Source organism: Crinia signifera, chromosome 2 (assembly GCF_055691185.1).
Source record: "Crinia signifera chromosome 2, ASM5569118v1, whole genome shotgun sequence".
In the NCBI taxonomy this organism is placed as follows: Eukaryota; Metazoa; Chordata; class Amphibia; order Anura; family Myobatrachidae; genus Crinia; species Crinia signifera.
The window spans coordinates 153,668,111-153,686,117 of NC_139218.1; the positions used below are offsets into that span (position 1 = coordinate 153,668,111).

General features: G+C 42.0%; 1 protein-coding gene across 7 annotated transcripts in view; it reads left to right on the top strand.

Annotated features, from left to right (window-relative positions):
- The window catches only part of PARL (presenilin associated rhomboid like), a 132,746-nt gene that overhangs the window by 90,691 nt on the left and 24,048 nt on the right, over nucleotides 1-18,007 (top strand). For all 7 annotated transcript variants that reach the window (XM_083173140.1, XM_083173143.1, XM_083173145.1 and 4 more), the window contains 2 exons: nucleotides 3,413-3,483; nucleotides 8,173-8,274. In XM_083173140.1, the coding sequence (XP_083029266.1) occupies nucleotides 3,413-3,483; nucleotides 8,173-8,274 (173 nt within the window). The remainder of the gene's footprint in view (nucleotides 1-3,412; nucleotides 3,484-8,172; nucleotides 8,275-18,007) is intronic.

Below are 18,007 nucleotides of genomic sequence, written 5' to 3' on the forward strand. Positions count from 1 at the left end.
TCTCCCAATTGGCTACAAAGGGATTAGTACACAGATATTCTTGGCTTAACCATCTGCATCTTCCGCTTTGGCCAGATCTTCTGTCTCCGGGCTCTTGTTTCCTTTTGGATCTGGCCTGTTGTGGTTTGACTGGGTGGCTCATGAGACGTCTGTCCTGAGAGCTAAGGAGCTCTCCACATACACTTTCTACCAGAATTTGTCACTGGGTTTGAAGGACTTCAACTGGTGTTTGGCTAGAGTGTTTAACCACAGATATTTTAACTCCTTGTTAGTCCTGTCATTTATGAAGGTGTGTCTGTATATGGGACCATGTGTTACATTTTGCAAGTTCAGGTTTCAGCCCTTTCTTTTCTCTTCCAGAGACAAATTGCAATGGTGCCTGATGTTTGGCCTTTCATACAGGGTGTCCTGCACGTGCAGCCTCTGTTTGTACTTCCAGTGGTTCCATAGAACCTGTCCTTGGTTCTTAAAGCTACCTTTGAGCCCTTAAACTCCTTGGACATTTGTTGTATTATGTGGAAGTCTGTCTTCCTTCTTGCCATAGCATTGGCCTGGTGAGTGCTAGACTTGAGCTTTTTGTTTTATTGCTCCTCTTTCCTGGTTTTCCATGTGGACAGGGTTATTCATGGGACATGTTTGAACTACTTTTCTAAGTTGGCATTCGAAGTTTCACCAGGAGTCCATGGTCCCTTCTTTTCAGGTACCGGACTTTTCTCCAGAGGAGGCCTCATTGGATATCTCATGGGCTCTCTGCATTTACAGTATGTGGAGCTAGTCCTGGTAGCTTTAGAAAGAGATGTGACTCTCTCTTTTTTTCTAGTTGCAGAATCTGGGCTGTTTCTTTTGATCCATGCTGAACCTGAAACTTTTCTAAACAGACTGCAGATGGCCAGGCTCTAGATCAGGGGTATGCAATAGGTGTCCCTCCAGCTGTAGAACTACACATACCAACATGCTCTACCTTTATTTTGATATTTACCCATGCTTAAACTGTTGCAGGGCATGCTGTGGAATGTAAGGAACAGTAAAAAAACTGTATAGAGCGCTTACCAGGGCTGTTTGACCTCAAAAGAGCTGCTGCAATGGGGATTAGTCAGATCCCACAAGATTATACGGAGAAAAAAGGTTGGATTGTGCAGCGCTCGTATTTCAATGATGAGTGAATCATATACAAAATAACATTATTTAATAAAGAAAAAGTACAATATCGCATGAATAATAAATAAATAAATATGAATATAATTCAGAAATTGATGAATAAAAAAATGGTTAAAAACACTCAGTGGGACCTGTCAGTGAAATGTAAATCTGCTCCGGACGATAGCTGTCCAAGTCCAATATGTATCCAAGTTGGTGGAACCGAATTTGAAAACCAAGATGATTGCTGGAGGTGTCCCTGTCCCTTATGGATTGGCTGAATCGTGGGGATCCTCTCTGAATGCAAAAAGAGCTTGGTGCAATATGGTGGAAGGTTCCTTGTATCCGCTGGAGGTGTCCCAGTCCAATTGGACTACTTTTGCGTGGGGGTCCTCTCAATAAAGAGCGCTGTGCGTGGAAATTGGAAGGATTGGATTGAAATAAAAGTCCAGAATTCTTAAGCAGATATATAATTTTGTATAATCAGTAAACCGGCTCAGTGGATGATGATGCTGGAATCTTTTTTTTTTTTTTATTGTTCAATGCCAGAAATGAACAACTACTATGTTTTTACAATGGTGCAAAACTCTCTATAGAGGATCCGTAGTGGTCATGGTAAACCCACAAACAAGTATCTGTCCAAATTTTCTTTTTGGCCCTAGTAAACTTGACTCCACTTTTTGAGTTTTATGTATGGAACATTCAATGCCTTTTACTCAGCTGGTGTTAATGGTATGGCTGTTAAAGCCATGATCGTTTTAGTTACTTGTTTTCTGACCATATGGTTAAGTCCATTATCTTAAATGAACAACCAATATTGGCCAATAATCACCACTCAGTTTGGAAGACTTACATTGGCTGATCTTGAGTGAAGTTGTTTTCTACAGTGCACCTTTTTTTATCTTGAGTAGGTTGTTATTTGTCTGTGACAGTCTTATAGGGAGTTTATACCTAAACTCTCAAGTTTTAGGTCTCAGCCTTTCAGCCCAAGTGCCCAAGATCTTGTCACCACACACTATACCACAATATAATTCCAGGGTTGGCCCAATAGACTGCAAGAATAGGATGTAAGTACAAAAATCCCATTTTCACACTGTAGGTATGTACAGTATGTACAATTTTCATGGCAAGTAAGACACTACATATTTGCCAGAGACAATATATCTCCACATGAGAATACTGTGATTTCCTGATATAAGTGTTTCAAGGGCAGAGTGAAAATGCTCTTGATGGTGGATTAGCTGCCCAAGCGATAGGCCCGGGGTGTGGGCTATGGTAGGGACAACTAGAGCATTTGAAAGAGTCTGTTTATGCTGTGATTACCTGTATGCTTGCCTATGGAATTCATCTGGTATGCTTTGACCTGCCTAATAAAATAAAGATCAAAGAGGCAGATGTATTAAGCTTTAACCCCTTGAGTGGTACGCCCGGAGATTTTCCGGGCTCAGCTGCGCTGCTGCAGCGGGCTGTCCTGGAAAATCTCCGGGCATACCACTAATATACAATAGGTGCGCGCCAGTGGTGTCCAGGTGTGCACCACTGGCACAGCACCTCTAGAGCCCACCCCCCGCCACAAACCTGCAGTCCCCTCGCGCGCCCCCCCCCCCCCCCCCCCCCCATCACCTTTGCCCCGGCGATCGGAATGCCGGAGCTCTCCTGACCCGCCCACCAGCCGCCCGTCACTCATTTTACAGTGACGTCGGCGGCAGGCTCGGGTATGGTCGGGGGGACTCGGGAGCGCTCAGACATCCAAGTCCTCCCGAGCCGCCGCGAACATCCCCCAGCCTGCCGCCGACGTCACTGCTGAATGTGACAGGTGGCCGGCTAAGGAAGCGCGGGCAGCAGCGGCACCTCCGGTGTACTAATGCCGGAGCAGAGGTGAGGGAGGGGGGCTTCCAAATTCCTGTGGTGGTTTTTGCTGGGGCAGGACAAACCTGCCCTGGTAGGTTTGTCCTGCCCCAGCAAAACCCACCACTCAAGGGGTTAACAAGAGATAAATCCAAGGCTGATAAGGAGAGATAAACGTCCAGCCAATCACCTGCTAACTGTATGTGATCCTTGTCACAATACGCAATGGTTTAGTTTTGCCATACTGTATTATGTTTATAGAAATGTTTTTTTTTATCTTATATCCTATACTGTATGAGATAATTTAGTTCCCATGAACATTTTTAAAAACAAGCTTTGTTTTCACTGTATTCAATATTCTATTTATATTGCTCCATTAATGCAGTTTGTGTTTTTCATTGGTTAATTTTTTCATTTTGTTTTAAAGGAGTAGTGTCATCATTTGTAAGCTATGTCTGCAAAATAGCCACAGGACGCTTCGGCCCATCTCTTGGAGCTGTATGTATTTTTATGAATTATTATGCTTTGCATTAATGTGACTAAAGTAATGGCAACTGTAACCATTGCATTAACAGGCATCCATACTATTCCTTACCACACACCATGCCACATTCAACCTAAAAGAATTACTGTTTGTAACAAAGCTAACCCTTGACTATTATGGTTATCTACAAAATGTCTCCAGGTAGAGTAGGGAAGTTTAATTATAAACTATAAAGTTTATAATTAAACTATATCGTTTATTTCCTATAAACTAGGGAAGCTTAATTATATCTGGGATTTAAGGAAATTTTGGTGGAACCCCTGGAAAAATGCAGTTGACAGGCTGCACAGGAAGCTTAGTAAGTGAGAGGACATATATCCTGGTGCAGTGGAAGGGCTGATCAGTAAATACGGCTCCCTCCGTATGGATAAAGCATATAGTGCCAGTAATATGAACAGGGATGCCGGGGAAATGAATTACTTACCAGTTCAGCATGTATTGCGATTAGTACTGCACCTCTTCTAATCTTAGGCCAGAGGGTTTTAAAGATGGTGCCACCCACTAAGTAAAGAAGCTGCTATTGATTTCCACTTGTCTGCCAAGCTGCATCAGACTACTTGTGTAGACAGTGAACTTCCGCCTTAACAGCTGCATTGCACCCAGATGGACTAAGTCCTTTTTAACCCCCAGAAATGGCAATCGAAGAACCCTTGATAATACCATTCAGGGCAGATCTTCTGAATTGGGAGCCACTACTTCATACAAAAGTAGAGACTCAATTTAACAGGCATTACTAAAGCATTACACCTTAAATAATATAGCTCATGAACAATATCGTTAACTATTTTCCATTGAACTGCCGGAATAGCCTTGATAAACTATATAATGCATACACACTGAACGATACTGAACACACTTTCAGCAACCACATCTAGGAACATGCTGGCGTTAAACAGATAGTCAGGATTGTTCTGCATTGTTAAAGTTATAGTGCATACACACTAAAGCAGTGGTCGCCAATCCATTAGTTGTGAGCTACTGGTAGATCACCACAGTGACCTGGATAGCCCCCCCATACCTCTAAAGCCTGTAGCACCAGCTGTCACCCTTCAATGGGGTGCCACCATGGAGCACCATGCAAAGGAGCGAAGGCTTCTCCGGCATTCAGCGAGAAGTGGTCAGTTCAAAATGTGGCACTACATCATGAGCCATTCAGAACTCGTGTACCAACAGCCACTGTGATTGTGATTGTGCTGCCGGGTCGCAAGCTCCGATTGGCTCAAGAGCAGGTGCCATAGTTCAATTGGCCGCCCGATGGAAAGGAGTAGCCTGTGCTCCTCTCTCCTCCTCCTCTCATTGGCCAGCGTCAACATCAGAGTGAACCTAAGAGGGGGCCTTATGAAGCTGCACAACAAGGGGCTTTATGAAGTGGCACTACGGGGTGCATTATTTGTAAGCACTGCAGGGGTCATTCACTACAAGAGCCATCATGTGTAAGTGGCACTGTAGGCGATATTATGTGTAAGTGGCACTGTAGGTGACATAATGTGTAAGTGGCACTACAGGGAGCTTTATGTTTAAGTGGCTATTCAGGTGGCTTCATGTGTAAGCTGCATCTTATACAATGTAACCCCCTGGCAACAAGCATTGTACCCCTGGCAAAGAGACGGTAATTAATAATTGATTAGCAGCCTTACTGTGGGGCATAATGTGTCAAGGGCATTGCAGTGTGCAGCATATTGTGTCGGGCATTACACTGTGCAGCATATTGTGTCAGGGGCATTGTGGTGTGTGGTATATTGTGTTAAGGGCATTACAGTGTGTGGAGTATTATGTCAGGGGCATTGCGACATATTGTGTCAAGAGCAGCGGCGTAACTATAGCACCGCAGCCCCTGCCACCGCGGGGGGGGGGGGGGGGGCGCTGTGCAGGTGGTGGCGGCTGGGGCTGCGGTGCTATAGTGACACCCCCCCAATCCCCCGAAGACTTACCTATCTCGCTGGACCCAGCGGCTCCGTTCTTCTGCTGAGGACCACCACAAAATAGCCGCCCACATATAGCACACAGTTCTCTGAAACTGTCTGCTGTACGGAGCCGCCGGGACCAGCGCAATAGGTAAGGCTGCGGGGGATTGGGGGGGTGATTTGCATGGGTGGCGGGGGGTGGGGGTGCTTGGCGGCGCGGCGGCGCGGGGGGGGGGCGCCCCCCGATAACGGCAGGGGAGGCGCCCAAAACTACGCCACTGGTCATGAACATTGCAGTTTGTGGCATATTTTGTCATGAGCATTGCAGTGTGTGGCATGTTGTGTCATGGGCATTACAGTGTTCAGCATATTGTGTAAGGGGTAATCAAGTGGAAATCAACACAAACTCATTTGAGGAGTGTCGACAGCAACAGTTATGTCCAAACTTTCAAGTGTTCCCTGAACACTCACCTCTTCATGCAAGCCTATCATATTTAAGTTCTACACGCATAACCCTCTGATGCACTTATGTATTATTTAGCTTCCCTTCTGGACTTGGTGGGACTGCTATGCTATTACTGGTGCCTGTCCTTGTGTTTCGGTCCTATATTCCTATAGATTGTAAGCTTGCAGCAGGGCCCTCCTACCTCCAAGTCTGTCTGTTGTTACCCAGTTTGTTTTTTCACTGTCTACTATTGTAAATCGTAACAGAATCTGCTGTGCTATTTAAGAAACTGTAAATAAATAAAATTAGTGTGCAGCATATTTTCAGGGGCATTCCAGTTTGCAGCATATTGTGTCATGTTTGGCATATTTTGGCACAAGCATTGCATTGTGTGGCATAATGTGTCAGGGGTGTTGCTGTGTGTGGCATATTGTGTCTGGGGCATTGCTGTGTATGGCATATGTTAGGGGCATTGCAATGGGTAGAATATTGTGTCATGGGCATTACAGTGTGCAGCATATTGTGTCAGGAGCATTACAGTGTGTGGCATATTGTCAGGGTCATTCCGGTTTGCAGCATATTTTAGCACTGGCAATGCATTGTGTGGCATAATGTGTCAGGGGTGTTGCTGTGTGTGGCATATTGTGTCTGGGGCATTGCTGTGTATGGCATATGTTAGGGGCATTGCAATGGGTAGAATATTGTGTCATGGGCATTACAGTGTGTGACATATTGTCAGGGTTTGCAGCATATTTTAGCACTGGCAATGCATTGTGTGGCATAATGTGTCAGGGGTATTGCTGGTTTGGCATAATGGGCCTTATTCTAGTTGCAGGGGGGCAGATGACAAATGTGCAGAGAGAATTAGATTTGGGTGAGTTATTTTGTTTCTGTGCAGGGTAAATACTGGCTGCTTTATTTTTACACTGCAATATAGATCTCACTTTGAAGTAAAACCCCCACCCAAATCTAATTCTCTCTGCACATGTTACATCTGTAAAAAATGGAAATGGGAGAGCTACCAATGCATCATAGACACTGTAAGCAATAATATAAAAACATTTAATGCACATAACATATAATAATAATAATAATAATAAGCACATACACAAAACAAACATTGACAAATAGAAATAACATAAAAAATATCAATAATACTACTGTGCATATATATGTTATCGGCAAAGTTGTTTAACTTCGGCAATGTATAGAATCCCTAGGTATTGTATCGAATGCCGAAGGTTTTCAGGCAAAGTGTGAAACTTGGGTTTTTGGCCCATTCCTTAAAACACAAGTATGGCAAATAAGGAGTGGACTTTAACCTAATGAGGCTATTTTTATTCTATATGTTACCGGCAATATGTGAAGGTCGGCAATGTATACAATACCTAGGCATTGTACACAATGCCAAAAAAGCAGTCGGTAAAGTATGAAATGATGCTTATTAAACACTTTTCCTAGGCATTACATACTGTACAATACCCAGGCATTGTAAAGAATGACAAGTACAGAATGCCTAGGACATGTGTTTAATAAGCATCATTTCATACTTTACCGACTGCTTTTTTGGCATTGTATACATTGCCGACCTTCACATGTTGCCGGTAACATATAGAATAAAAATAGCCTCATTAGGTTAAAGTCCACTCCTTATTTGCCATACTTGTGTTTTGTAGGATAATGACCAAACAGTGTACTAGAATTAGAGGGCTCCAGTAAATAGAACAAGTTAGAAGATGCTGCAGAGACTCTTGTCACAAAAGAGCCAATGCTCCAGGTACTAGATCAGAGGTTCTCAAACTGTGGATCTTGACCCCAAAGTGGCTTGTGACCATCCCAGTATTTTCTGAACTGGCTCACACTTCCATTTAGCTCAAAAATGGACAGAAACTCAAATGACAGGGAAGATGGAGGATCTAGCTTACATACAGTAAGTGTGTGGTCTCTGTGAAAAATAAACTGTCTTTCTCTAGAGGATTTGTGCACTAACCTACTGTAAGGGCTGGCATTGTGTATTTATAAGAAACAGAGTTCTCAAGAGTATAATTTTTATTGTTTGGATATTTACATGCACAGCCAACTGTATGGACTTTCATAAGTGATACCCTTGCATAGGTAAGGAATTTTTATTCCTGTGGGTCATTTCACAAAATTATCAGTATACCTAGGATTGAATGAAAGAAGTTTTAACATTGTGCCATGGGTATATATGCTGTTAGACAAAAAAATGACCATAAATTTGGAGTGATAATAATCTCTACTTATTCTTACGAAACCTCTTTCTGTGTTCTCAGTCTGGAGCAATCATGACGATCCTGGCGATGGTGTGTACCAAGATGCCTGAGGCTAAATTAGCCATTATTTTCCTCCCCATGCTCACATTTACTGCAGGAAATGTAAGTATACATTCTGAAAGCTCTTTTTACTGTGTTGTTATACATAGTACAATAAAGCTTAAGCGTTTGGGTAGGAATTTTTGTACATTATGCATTTTAAAACACTAAAAACTACTACTCTATGCACATGTGAAATACTGTGATAGACATAGATGTTCACCACCTGAACCGTGTACAGTAGAAATAACAACATTTGTTTAGCTGTTGCTTCTAATGTTATGTTGAACGTCTAACTCGCATATTGATCTAAAAATATATTAGCTTTATGTACAAACAATCTTGTTCATAGACCCTTATTAATTGTCTGCCTGATACGTGTGACCAACAGACTTGTATCATATTTAATGAATTTTGCAGTTGATATATCATTTAGTTGATAGGACACCTGTAACATCTGCAGATGCAATGATATGTCTGCGTCTGCCGTGCTGAACGACTGATGTGATATATCTGTGAACGACATGGTTCATGGATATCTCAGGTGTACACACCAGCTGATGGTACAGCTGATCTACTTATAATATATCAGCAAGTGTATAAGCTCACTTGCTCAGTCCTTTGAGGATCAGACTCCAGGTAAGATTACAATCCTATTGAAGACCTGGTTTCCTATTGAAGACCTTATAGGCAATATGCCTGTCATCCTCTAGCAGTGCTCCAATGGTTAGCACTCCCTGTAGTTCCCAGATGGTTAGGAGAATGTAGATCTTGATTGTGATAGGCTAGGATAGATCCAGAGTCAGTTTCCCACAAATACAGTAGGTGTAAATTGATAAAGCAATTGGAGAATGCCCCCATTAAAGTCCCCATGAAAGTGGGTAATTATTATTACTCTGTCTACTGGTCAAAGAAGTCTGGTCAGAAGTGATCTTCATGGAAGAATTGCAGCCAAAAAGCTGAATGTTAGAAATGGAAACAAGGTCAATTGAGCCAACTATGCAAGTAAACAAGAACTGGGTTACAGAAAAATGGCAGCAGGTGTCTTTAACAGAAGGGGTTTGTAGAGAGGAACAATAATGAGTGACTGCAGGTAACATTGATTCGTGGTGGAGGGGATACATTTCAGCAACTTAACCCTTTGAGTGCTAATATCTCTGTAAGATATGTGTAAATATCTGCTAAAAATGCCAATATCGCTCACATTTGTTATATAAATTCAAATAAAAAATGTGAAAAAAACGTATTTCCTATATACAGTAAGGTATAGATTACAGGTCATTATGATTAATAAAAAGCTTGTCCATTTTCACATCTATTTTGACAAATTCACTTGGCCCTCAAAGGGTTAAGTTGAGAATCTGGTCAGGATAAATAGTGTTCTTAATTCTGAAAAATACAGGCAGGTCCTTATCCACATGCAATACCATCAGGGAGGCATCTGATCAACTCAAAATGTATTCTGCAGCAAGGTAACCCCAAACATACAGTCAATGTCATTAAGAACTATCATCAGTATAAAGAACAAATAGTTTTGGAAGTAATAATATGGCCACCATTGAGCCCTGATCTTGACATCATCAAGTCTGGGTTTACATAAAGAGAAAAGTATTTCAGCAAGCCTACATCCGCAGAAGATGTTTTGAACAATCTCCTGCCGAATTCCTTCATAAACTGTGTACAAGTGTGCCTGAAGAATGGATGCTATTTTGAATACTAATGGTGGACACACCAAATATTTATTTTATTTAGATTTATATTCTGTTACCATCTCTTCTCATTCACTATGATTTTTGTAATTGATTCTTACATTTTTTCACACCTACCTAAAACTTTTGCAAAGCACTGTATATCTATCTTGTGTTTTTACAATAAGATGTTTGTAGAATGCTGGGGAAATCAATCTCTATAAATTTGTTTAATTAGTGCACAGTACATCATTAGCGTAGCTTTGAAACTTTTTTGTAGGCATTTTTCTCCATCAATGCATACCTGCTTGCTGCGGCCACCGTAGCCGGTCTGGTTGACCCGCCTGGCGGCTCTGCCGGGAGTCAAGAGCAGGGGAATTCTCGAGAGAGATCGGTAGTTCTTGCGAGATTCCTCTTAATCAAAAGAAGCAGGAGACTGTCGGTCCTATTCAGCGGCAGCCGCCGGAGCGTGGGATGGCTTCAGGAGGACAATTAGTAAGATACATTTTTACATATGGCCCCCGAACGATTTTTTCACATACAAACGGCCCTTGGCACAAAAAAGGTTCCCTACCCCTGCTTTAGGACACATATGAATCGTTTTTTTTTTTTTTGTATTCAGTAGTTTTTTATTGAGTTTATAGAAATAAGTACAACAAAAAAGAAAATGGACATGCATAAAGAAAAATAAAACATTTAGACATTATATACTTATAGTGGTCATTGTCTCAGTTGAATGCGCCAGGGAGAAATCACATATTCCAAAGGTAAAAAGACATAATACATACCATAAAAAATAATTTATTAAATTATATTTTAAAAATGGCATGGATCTAATGGCAGCCTTTTGATTATATAAACTCTATGTGTGACTTACTGGGCATGGGTTTCTGGTTAAATGACATACAGAGAGTCGAGCCAACGGTCCCAAATATTATGAAAGCTACGTTCGCCATTTCTAGATTATTTATTTACAGTTTCTTATATAGCGCAGCAGATTCCGTTGCGCTTTACAATAGTAGACAGTGAAAAAACAAGTGACAGTGAAAAAACAAAGTGATAAAACAAACTGGGTAACAACAGACAGACTTGGGGGCCCTTTAGACTTTAGAGGGCCCTACTGCAAGCTTACAATCTAAAGAGATATAGGAGGGAAACACAAGGACAGGCATCAGTAATGGCATAGCAGTCCCACCAAGTTACAAGTCCAGAAGGGAAGCTATATAATACATAACTGCCCCAGAGGGTTATGTGTGTAGAATTTAAATATGATAGGCTTGCCTGAAGAGGTGAGTTTTCAGGGAACGCTTGAAAGTTTGGAGGCTAGTGGAGATAAGTACATAAGTATGTATTTTCATGTGCCTAGTGCCTCTTGCTATTTCTCTTCCAAGATATCCCCCAGATCTGCCACCCATAGGGTCCTCAGTCTAGGTAAGGCTGTATTGTGAAACACCTTGACCAGGTTTGAGTAAAACTCTGGAGACATGGTGTCTCTGTCCAAGCATAAGGACCAATTTTTTTGGTCAAATAATCCTGTAAGACCGGCAGGGCTCCCTCAAATTGTGCCGCTAGGGCATGGCGGAGCTGAAAGTATCTAAAAAGTTGTGTATTGGGAAGTCCTACTGTAGCTGCAGAAGTGACTTAAGGTCCTCAGTATTATAGACATGGGCGATTTTCAGCACGCCTAAAATGCTCCATGACCTCCTAAATTGTAGGTCCACCTGTTCAGGGAGTTTATGGGAGCTACATAGGAGAATATCCGAGTCCCAACCCTGACTTCCAAGTAGATGAGCAGAGCTTCTTTGATAAGAGGAGGCCAACTATGGGACATGTCACCATCAAGTAGCAACAGAAGTTGAGGATGAGCCAGGAGACATCTGATCAACCCATAGGGATGCTAAGTCTGTAGTGTTACAGCCATGGAACATTTTAATATTTTATTTAGTTATAGTTGTTATTCAGTTTCTTGCAAAATTACCTTGCTTCCTCCACAGAAATTTCTCCATCTTCTACACAGACACCAATCATATACTAATGCTATTGTTTTTAACTCCTTTACCAATGGTTTTAGGATAAGCTGGACTGGCACCTTCAAGTCCAATGCTGAATATGGCTGCCAGATTAAGTACCAAGCAACTAGCTACTTACTGTCATTTTTTAAACACAATACCAACAGATGTCTGATTGTTCCCAGAGCGCTTAGAAATGATGACTTTTCTCTCAAGTGAGTGGAATGACCCCCAAAAAAGAAAAAGAGCAGAATAGTGTGATATTGTTAAACTTCCATCAATACATATAGGATAAAGTGATTTTCAACTCGTACCAAATGTGTATGTCTAATCTGATTGTAGACTAAAACGCTTGATTGAGGGGAATATATGTTCCACCAAGGGATCCTCCTCTTATTTGCCCAATGAAGGTGATATACACTCAAATGGATAAGAGAAACGATTTATGGTGCAGTATGTTTTAATAAGAACAAGTTAAAACAGAGTGACTGGTGGATATAATCAAAGGACTCTCACCATGACAATTTGTCTACAGCTAAAATGCAGACAAATATTGCATAAGATGTTTAGACAGGCATCCCTGGATGCTGGTTGCCAGAGCTGAGTCCCTTGAAATCCTCCTACGTGTCCACAAGTCACAGGCCGACCGGTTTCAATACTTTCTCAAGGCGTGTGTTGGCCAGTGATGCAGCACTGGTATAAATACCCCCTTCCGGGAGACAAAGAAAAAAACTATTTCCAGACATAGACTTCCTACCGGCTAAAACCTCACACACTATTAAGGGGAGAAGACTTAAGTGCAGTCATAACCCATGTCATATTTTTTGGCGTCTCCTTATGCCAGCTGTCTCCGATTAAGACCGTCTGTGTCCGCGTCTCGGAAGCGCCGTACTTCCGGTTTCCTGCCTGACGCCGGAAGAGGATATGATGTTTGTGTTCCATGCAGTAGTTTCCAACTTGTATACCGGAAGATGTTTAGCAAGGTGGCGCTTGCGTTCCATTAAGAATATTGTCCATTATCCACCTCCTTCATTCAATGGGGAATGGTATTAGCATGGTAATTTTTTTGCTTGCGTCACAACCCATAGTGGGAGGGATTATTTTTGAAGGTATAAGAAGACGACATTTCCCTCAAAAAATAAAGAATTAAAAATAAGTGCATAGAAACAATACTATTATACCTTAAACACAATGTAATAAAATGCATTTTAATAAAAAGCAAATTACAAGAACCATTTGGTCTCAAAGTCCTTATTTAACCCATTCGGTATAAGAGTTTTATAGTTAAAAATTGAGGACATCTCACACTTTGCTAATTTTTTTATAAAATCGTCTCCTCTTATATTTGGAACAACTTTCTGTAACACATAAAAATTTTAATACCTCTTATGTCACATTGATGGCAAGATTTAAAATGGGCTGAGAGAGCATGTGTCTCTAAGCCTTTGCGTACATTCCTTAGGTGCTTACCTAATCTAACCTTGAATGGACGGGTGGTCCTCCCAATATAGAATTTTGAACACTACACTCCACTGCATAAATCACATTCGATGAGTGACATGTCAGAAAATCTTTAATTTTAAATGGTTTCCCGTTAATGTCAAGGTTCTCAAGTTTCATACCGAACGTTTTCGGAATGTTTTTACACCCCATGCAATTTCCACAACGGTAAAAACCCCTTGAAGTGACTGATGATTTTTTGGGGGAGTTGGGACACATGCTTTGTACGAATTTTTTCTTTAGATTAGGGGCACGTCTAAAAATGAGGCTGGGCTCTTTTGGAATTTTGTCTCCTATTATGGGTTCCTTTTTGAGGAGGCCCCAGTGTTTTTTAAAAATTATTTTCACTTTTTGGTGTTGAGATGTGAAATTGGTAGTGAAAGACCATTTGAACCGATCCATGTGGTTATTCTGTTATCTCTCTTTTTGTTTTTAGTTACCAATAATTCCTCTCTTTTGAGTTGCTCTACATCTGTGATGGTTTGTTCTAAAATTTTTCCATCGTACCCACTGTTAATGAAGCTTTCTTTCATATCATGGTGAGAGTCCTTTGATTATATCCACCAGTGTCACTCTGTTTTAACTTGTTCTTATTAAAACATGCTGCCCCATAAATTGTTTCTCTTATTCATTTGAGTGTATATCCACTTCACTGGGCAAATAAGAGGAGGAGGATCCATTGTGGAACATATATTCCCCACCTTCAAGCATTTTTGTCTATAACCAGAGTAGACATACACATTTGGTACGAGTTGAAAATCACTTTATCCTATATGTATTGATGGAAGTGTAACAATATCACACTATTCTGCTCTTTTTCTTTTTTGGGGGTCATTCCACTCACTTGAGAGAAAAGTCATAATTTCTAAGCGCTCTGGGAACAATCAGACATCCGTTGGTATTGTATTTGGTACTTGTTTCCTATCTGGGCGCCCACTAAGTTAATTGCGCACCATGCTATTCTCCGTAGAGAAATCGGATCGCATCGCATCGTACACATACACGATATTGAACGATGCGATGCGATACTATTCGATGCGATACGATTCGATTTCCCATAGGAAACAATGTTAAATGGCTCAATTTAGCCAAATTATCATAGGAACAATAGTAAATGGGCCAAAAACACCCCTGAACATTGAAATGTCCCCCCAAAAGTAGTTGACGCCACCCCGCCATCAACGTGAACCCGAAGCGTGGCGAAAAGTAGTTGACGCCACCCTGCCATCAACGTGAACCCGAAGCGTGGCGAGCGCAGCGAGCCCGCGAGGGGCGGCGGTACGCGTCCTCCGACCTTTTCATGCCCTACTATCCACGTCGGCGTGGAGTGAGAATAGAATAGTGTGGCGAGCGCAGCGAGCCCGAAGCGTGGCGAGCGCACGCGGATACCTTCACAGGTAAACGCGTCCCTTCGCGGGCTTCCCAGGTGTCCGCGTCGCCCGCGAGGGGACGCGCGTAACTGTGAAGGTATCCGCGTCCCCTCGCGGGGCTCGCTGCGCTCGCCACGCTTCGGGCTCGGTGGCTCGCTGCGCTCGCCACACTATTCTATTCTCACTCCACGCCCTAGTGGATAGTAGGGCATGAAAAGGTCGGAGGACGCGTACCGCTGCCCCTCGCGGGCTCGCTGCGCTCGCCACGCTTCGGGTTCACGTTGATGGCGGGGTGGCGTAAACTACTTTTGGGGGGACATTTCAATGTTCAGGGGTGTTTTTGGCCCATTTACTATTGTTCCTATGAGAATTTGGCTAAATTGAGCCATTTCACATTGTTTCCTATGGGAAATCGAATCGCATCGCATCGCATCGTTCAATATCGTGTATGTGTACGATGCGATGCGATCCGATTTCATTACGGTGCCGTACGTAGAAAACCTGGGTGCCCAGATAGGAAACAAGTACCTTGTATTTGTATGTGGAGTGGTTCTCCATTGTCTGTTAACCCTAAGCTGCTTTATTTAGCGCACGATCAATTGGCTTGTATACTTGTTTTGCATTTTTTAAACACAGCCTGTAACTTGGCGGTTAAGTGCTGGCTATTTGAAGTTCTCTCAGGGGTTTAATAAATCTTTTACTAAAGTTGCCATTTTCTTATAGTGCTATAAATGAAAATCGGTTTCTTTCGGTTTTATATTTAGTTAAAATCTTTTATACATTACCTTACCCTCAAATACATCTTGTTATTTCTGTATAACGTCCAAATTGGAGTTTGCAATTTTCTTTATCATCATGAAGGTTATGGATCAAACTTTCTATAGAGTAAAAGCAATCAGATTTGGTCTATTATTTTATAGAATGTCTATATAAATAGTTAGAATATGAGTGGCTGCTGTATGCAATATCTCCAATTATCCTTTTAACACCTCCCAACTGTCCTGATTTTCGCAGGGCAGTCCAATTTTTTGGCACTGTCTCCGCTGCGTCAACTGTGGGCAGCAGTGTCCTGCCGTGTGTGTGTGTGATAAGGGGGAATTCACAGAAGAGCTGTTAATATGATGGCATAACATCTATCCCCAGGAGACAGAGGGACCAGGCGCATGCCAGTACAATTATGAAATGGGAAGTGTGATTTTGGCTTTCCTGTGAAGCCAGAACCCCATTCATCAAGGTCAACTGCTGCCGCTGTCCTGGCAGTGGCACAGCATGCTCCACACTCCCAGACAGATGTCTCTTGCAACTCTCCATTGTAGCAGCATCCCATTGTCACAAGCCGCAGGCCTGTTTGGACCTCAAAGTCTTCCCACCAGATTCAATTGTGGGTGCGGCCATGTTGATTCTAGTCACATGTGGGTTCTTAGCCTATCCGCTGCAGACTGTAACCTAGCAACCACAACAAGCTATCAGAGCACACCGAGTCCTGTAAAACTCTTCAGGGAAAATCATCAGTGCTTTGTTGTATCCAGACTAATTTTCATCTCTTCAATGAAATCCTGTGATCAAAGTTACACCTGCATCGCCGGGCATCATTAAGTTCCAGCTGAATCCTGTCTCCAGTATTCCTCACCTGTGATATCTCCACTGATTGCCGGAATCAATATCAGCATCTCCCTGCTGCATTTGCTTCTGACACCATGCTTCCTGGCACATTGGGATCCCCCTTTTCTGGTGTTCCCATCAGTATCCCACTCTGGGATTTCCAACTTTTATTGATCACCATTGGAATTGAGTTCATCATCCTCTAGAATTATCCTTAGAACCCTGACCAGCTGTGCACTCCGTTGCCAAGCCTGCATACCACCATCGATTGCTGACAACATGTTTTAACTGCGCTAGTTCCTACTATCACCTGTTGCTCCAGCTGAGTTCTGCTATTCTCTATCAGGTTCCAGCCAATTCTGATACTCTGCATCGTTTCCTGATGATTCGGATCCCCACGATCAGTTACTACCACACACGCAAGTACCCTGGTCATCTTCTGCGCTATTCATCTATTCCAGTGACTGATCTAATTGAACTCTAATTTCTATATACGCCTTCAGTTTCCATTCATAATTATTTGTGCATATCTGTATATGTGGAAAAACTACATTAAACCTCCGCAGTTTAGTTTTACTCCAGCCTCACTGTTTCTTGCTGATCAGAGCCAGACACAAACCACAGACTTGACAAATTGCTTAGATTAAAGTCATGTTTTTTTTGTTTTGTTTTTTTAAACCAGTCACTACGATAAGCGCTGTTATTTCTTTTTATTTGATTACTTTTGAGTGACAGACTTTATAACAGGAGCATTCATAATCTGGAATTTTTTTGTATGAAATTATAGAGATGTCTTGCATTAATGCCATAAGCAGAATAACATTAATACAACTACTGTAAGTACGGTGACACATACATGGATGGGCATATGTTACCAATAAAAGCTACAGCTAATAGCGGATAAATGTTTTCATTACATGAGATAAAAGAAACCCAGATGATTCACGATAACTTGTTACTTCAAGGTCATATAGGGTCATATAGCGAGAGTTTACAATCAAGCATTTCTAAAGCAACCTTATGATTTAAAAAAAAAAAATTAATAACTCCTGCCACCTACGCATAGCTTTCAAAAGCTTTATAGAGGGAAAGGTATCAAACCTTAGAAATTATATGAAGTGAAGTTGTCCACAGCAACCAATCAGCCTTTAGTTATAATTTAACACAATCTAGTAGGTACTGTATGGGCAATTTCCCCACACTCTCTAAGGGTTGATATCCATAGACACTATACCTACAGTAGTCACACTACACTCTTCTTACCCATATTCTGTCCACCACCAGTGGAGATTCTACTTTTATTACACATCTGTATTTTGAATGCTTGCATTTTGATATATTTTTGCAGTGTATGTTCTTTAGAGGTAGACTTGACCATAATATTAAATAATAATTACTACTTTAAAACATTTTTTTAAGGTCCATACACACTGGGTGCCCAGCGTGTATGGACAGCGATGATCGCGTTCATTGCTGGGGAAAGCCGCTCGGTGCATACACGCTGAGCGGCTTTCCCCCTGCCCGGCGCCAACGGAGGGGGGAGGATGGCTTTGCATATCCCTCCTCAAAGCCGCTAATCTGCTGGTATAACCAGCAGAAGAGCGGCTTTCCCGTCAATGATGCAGCA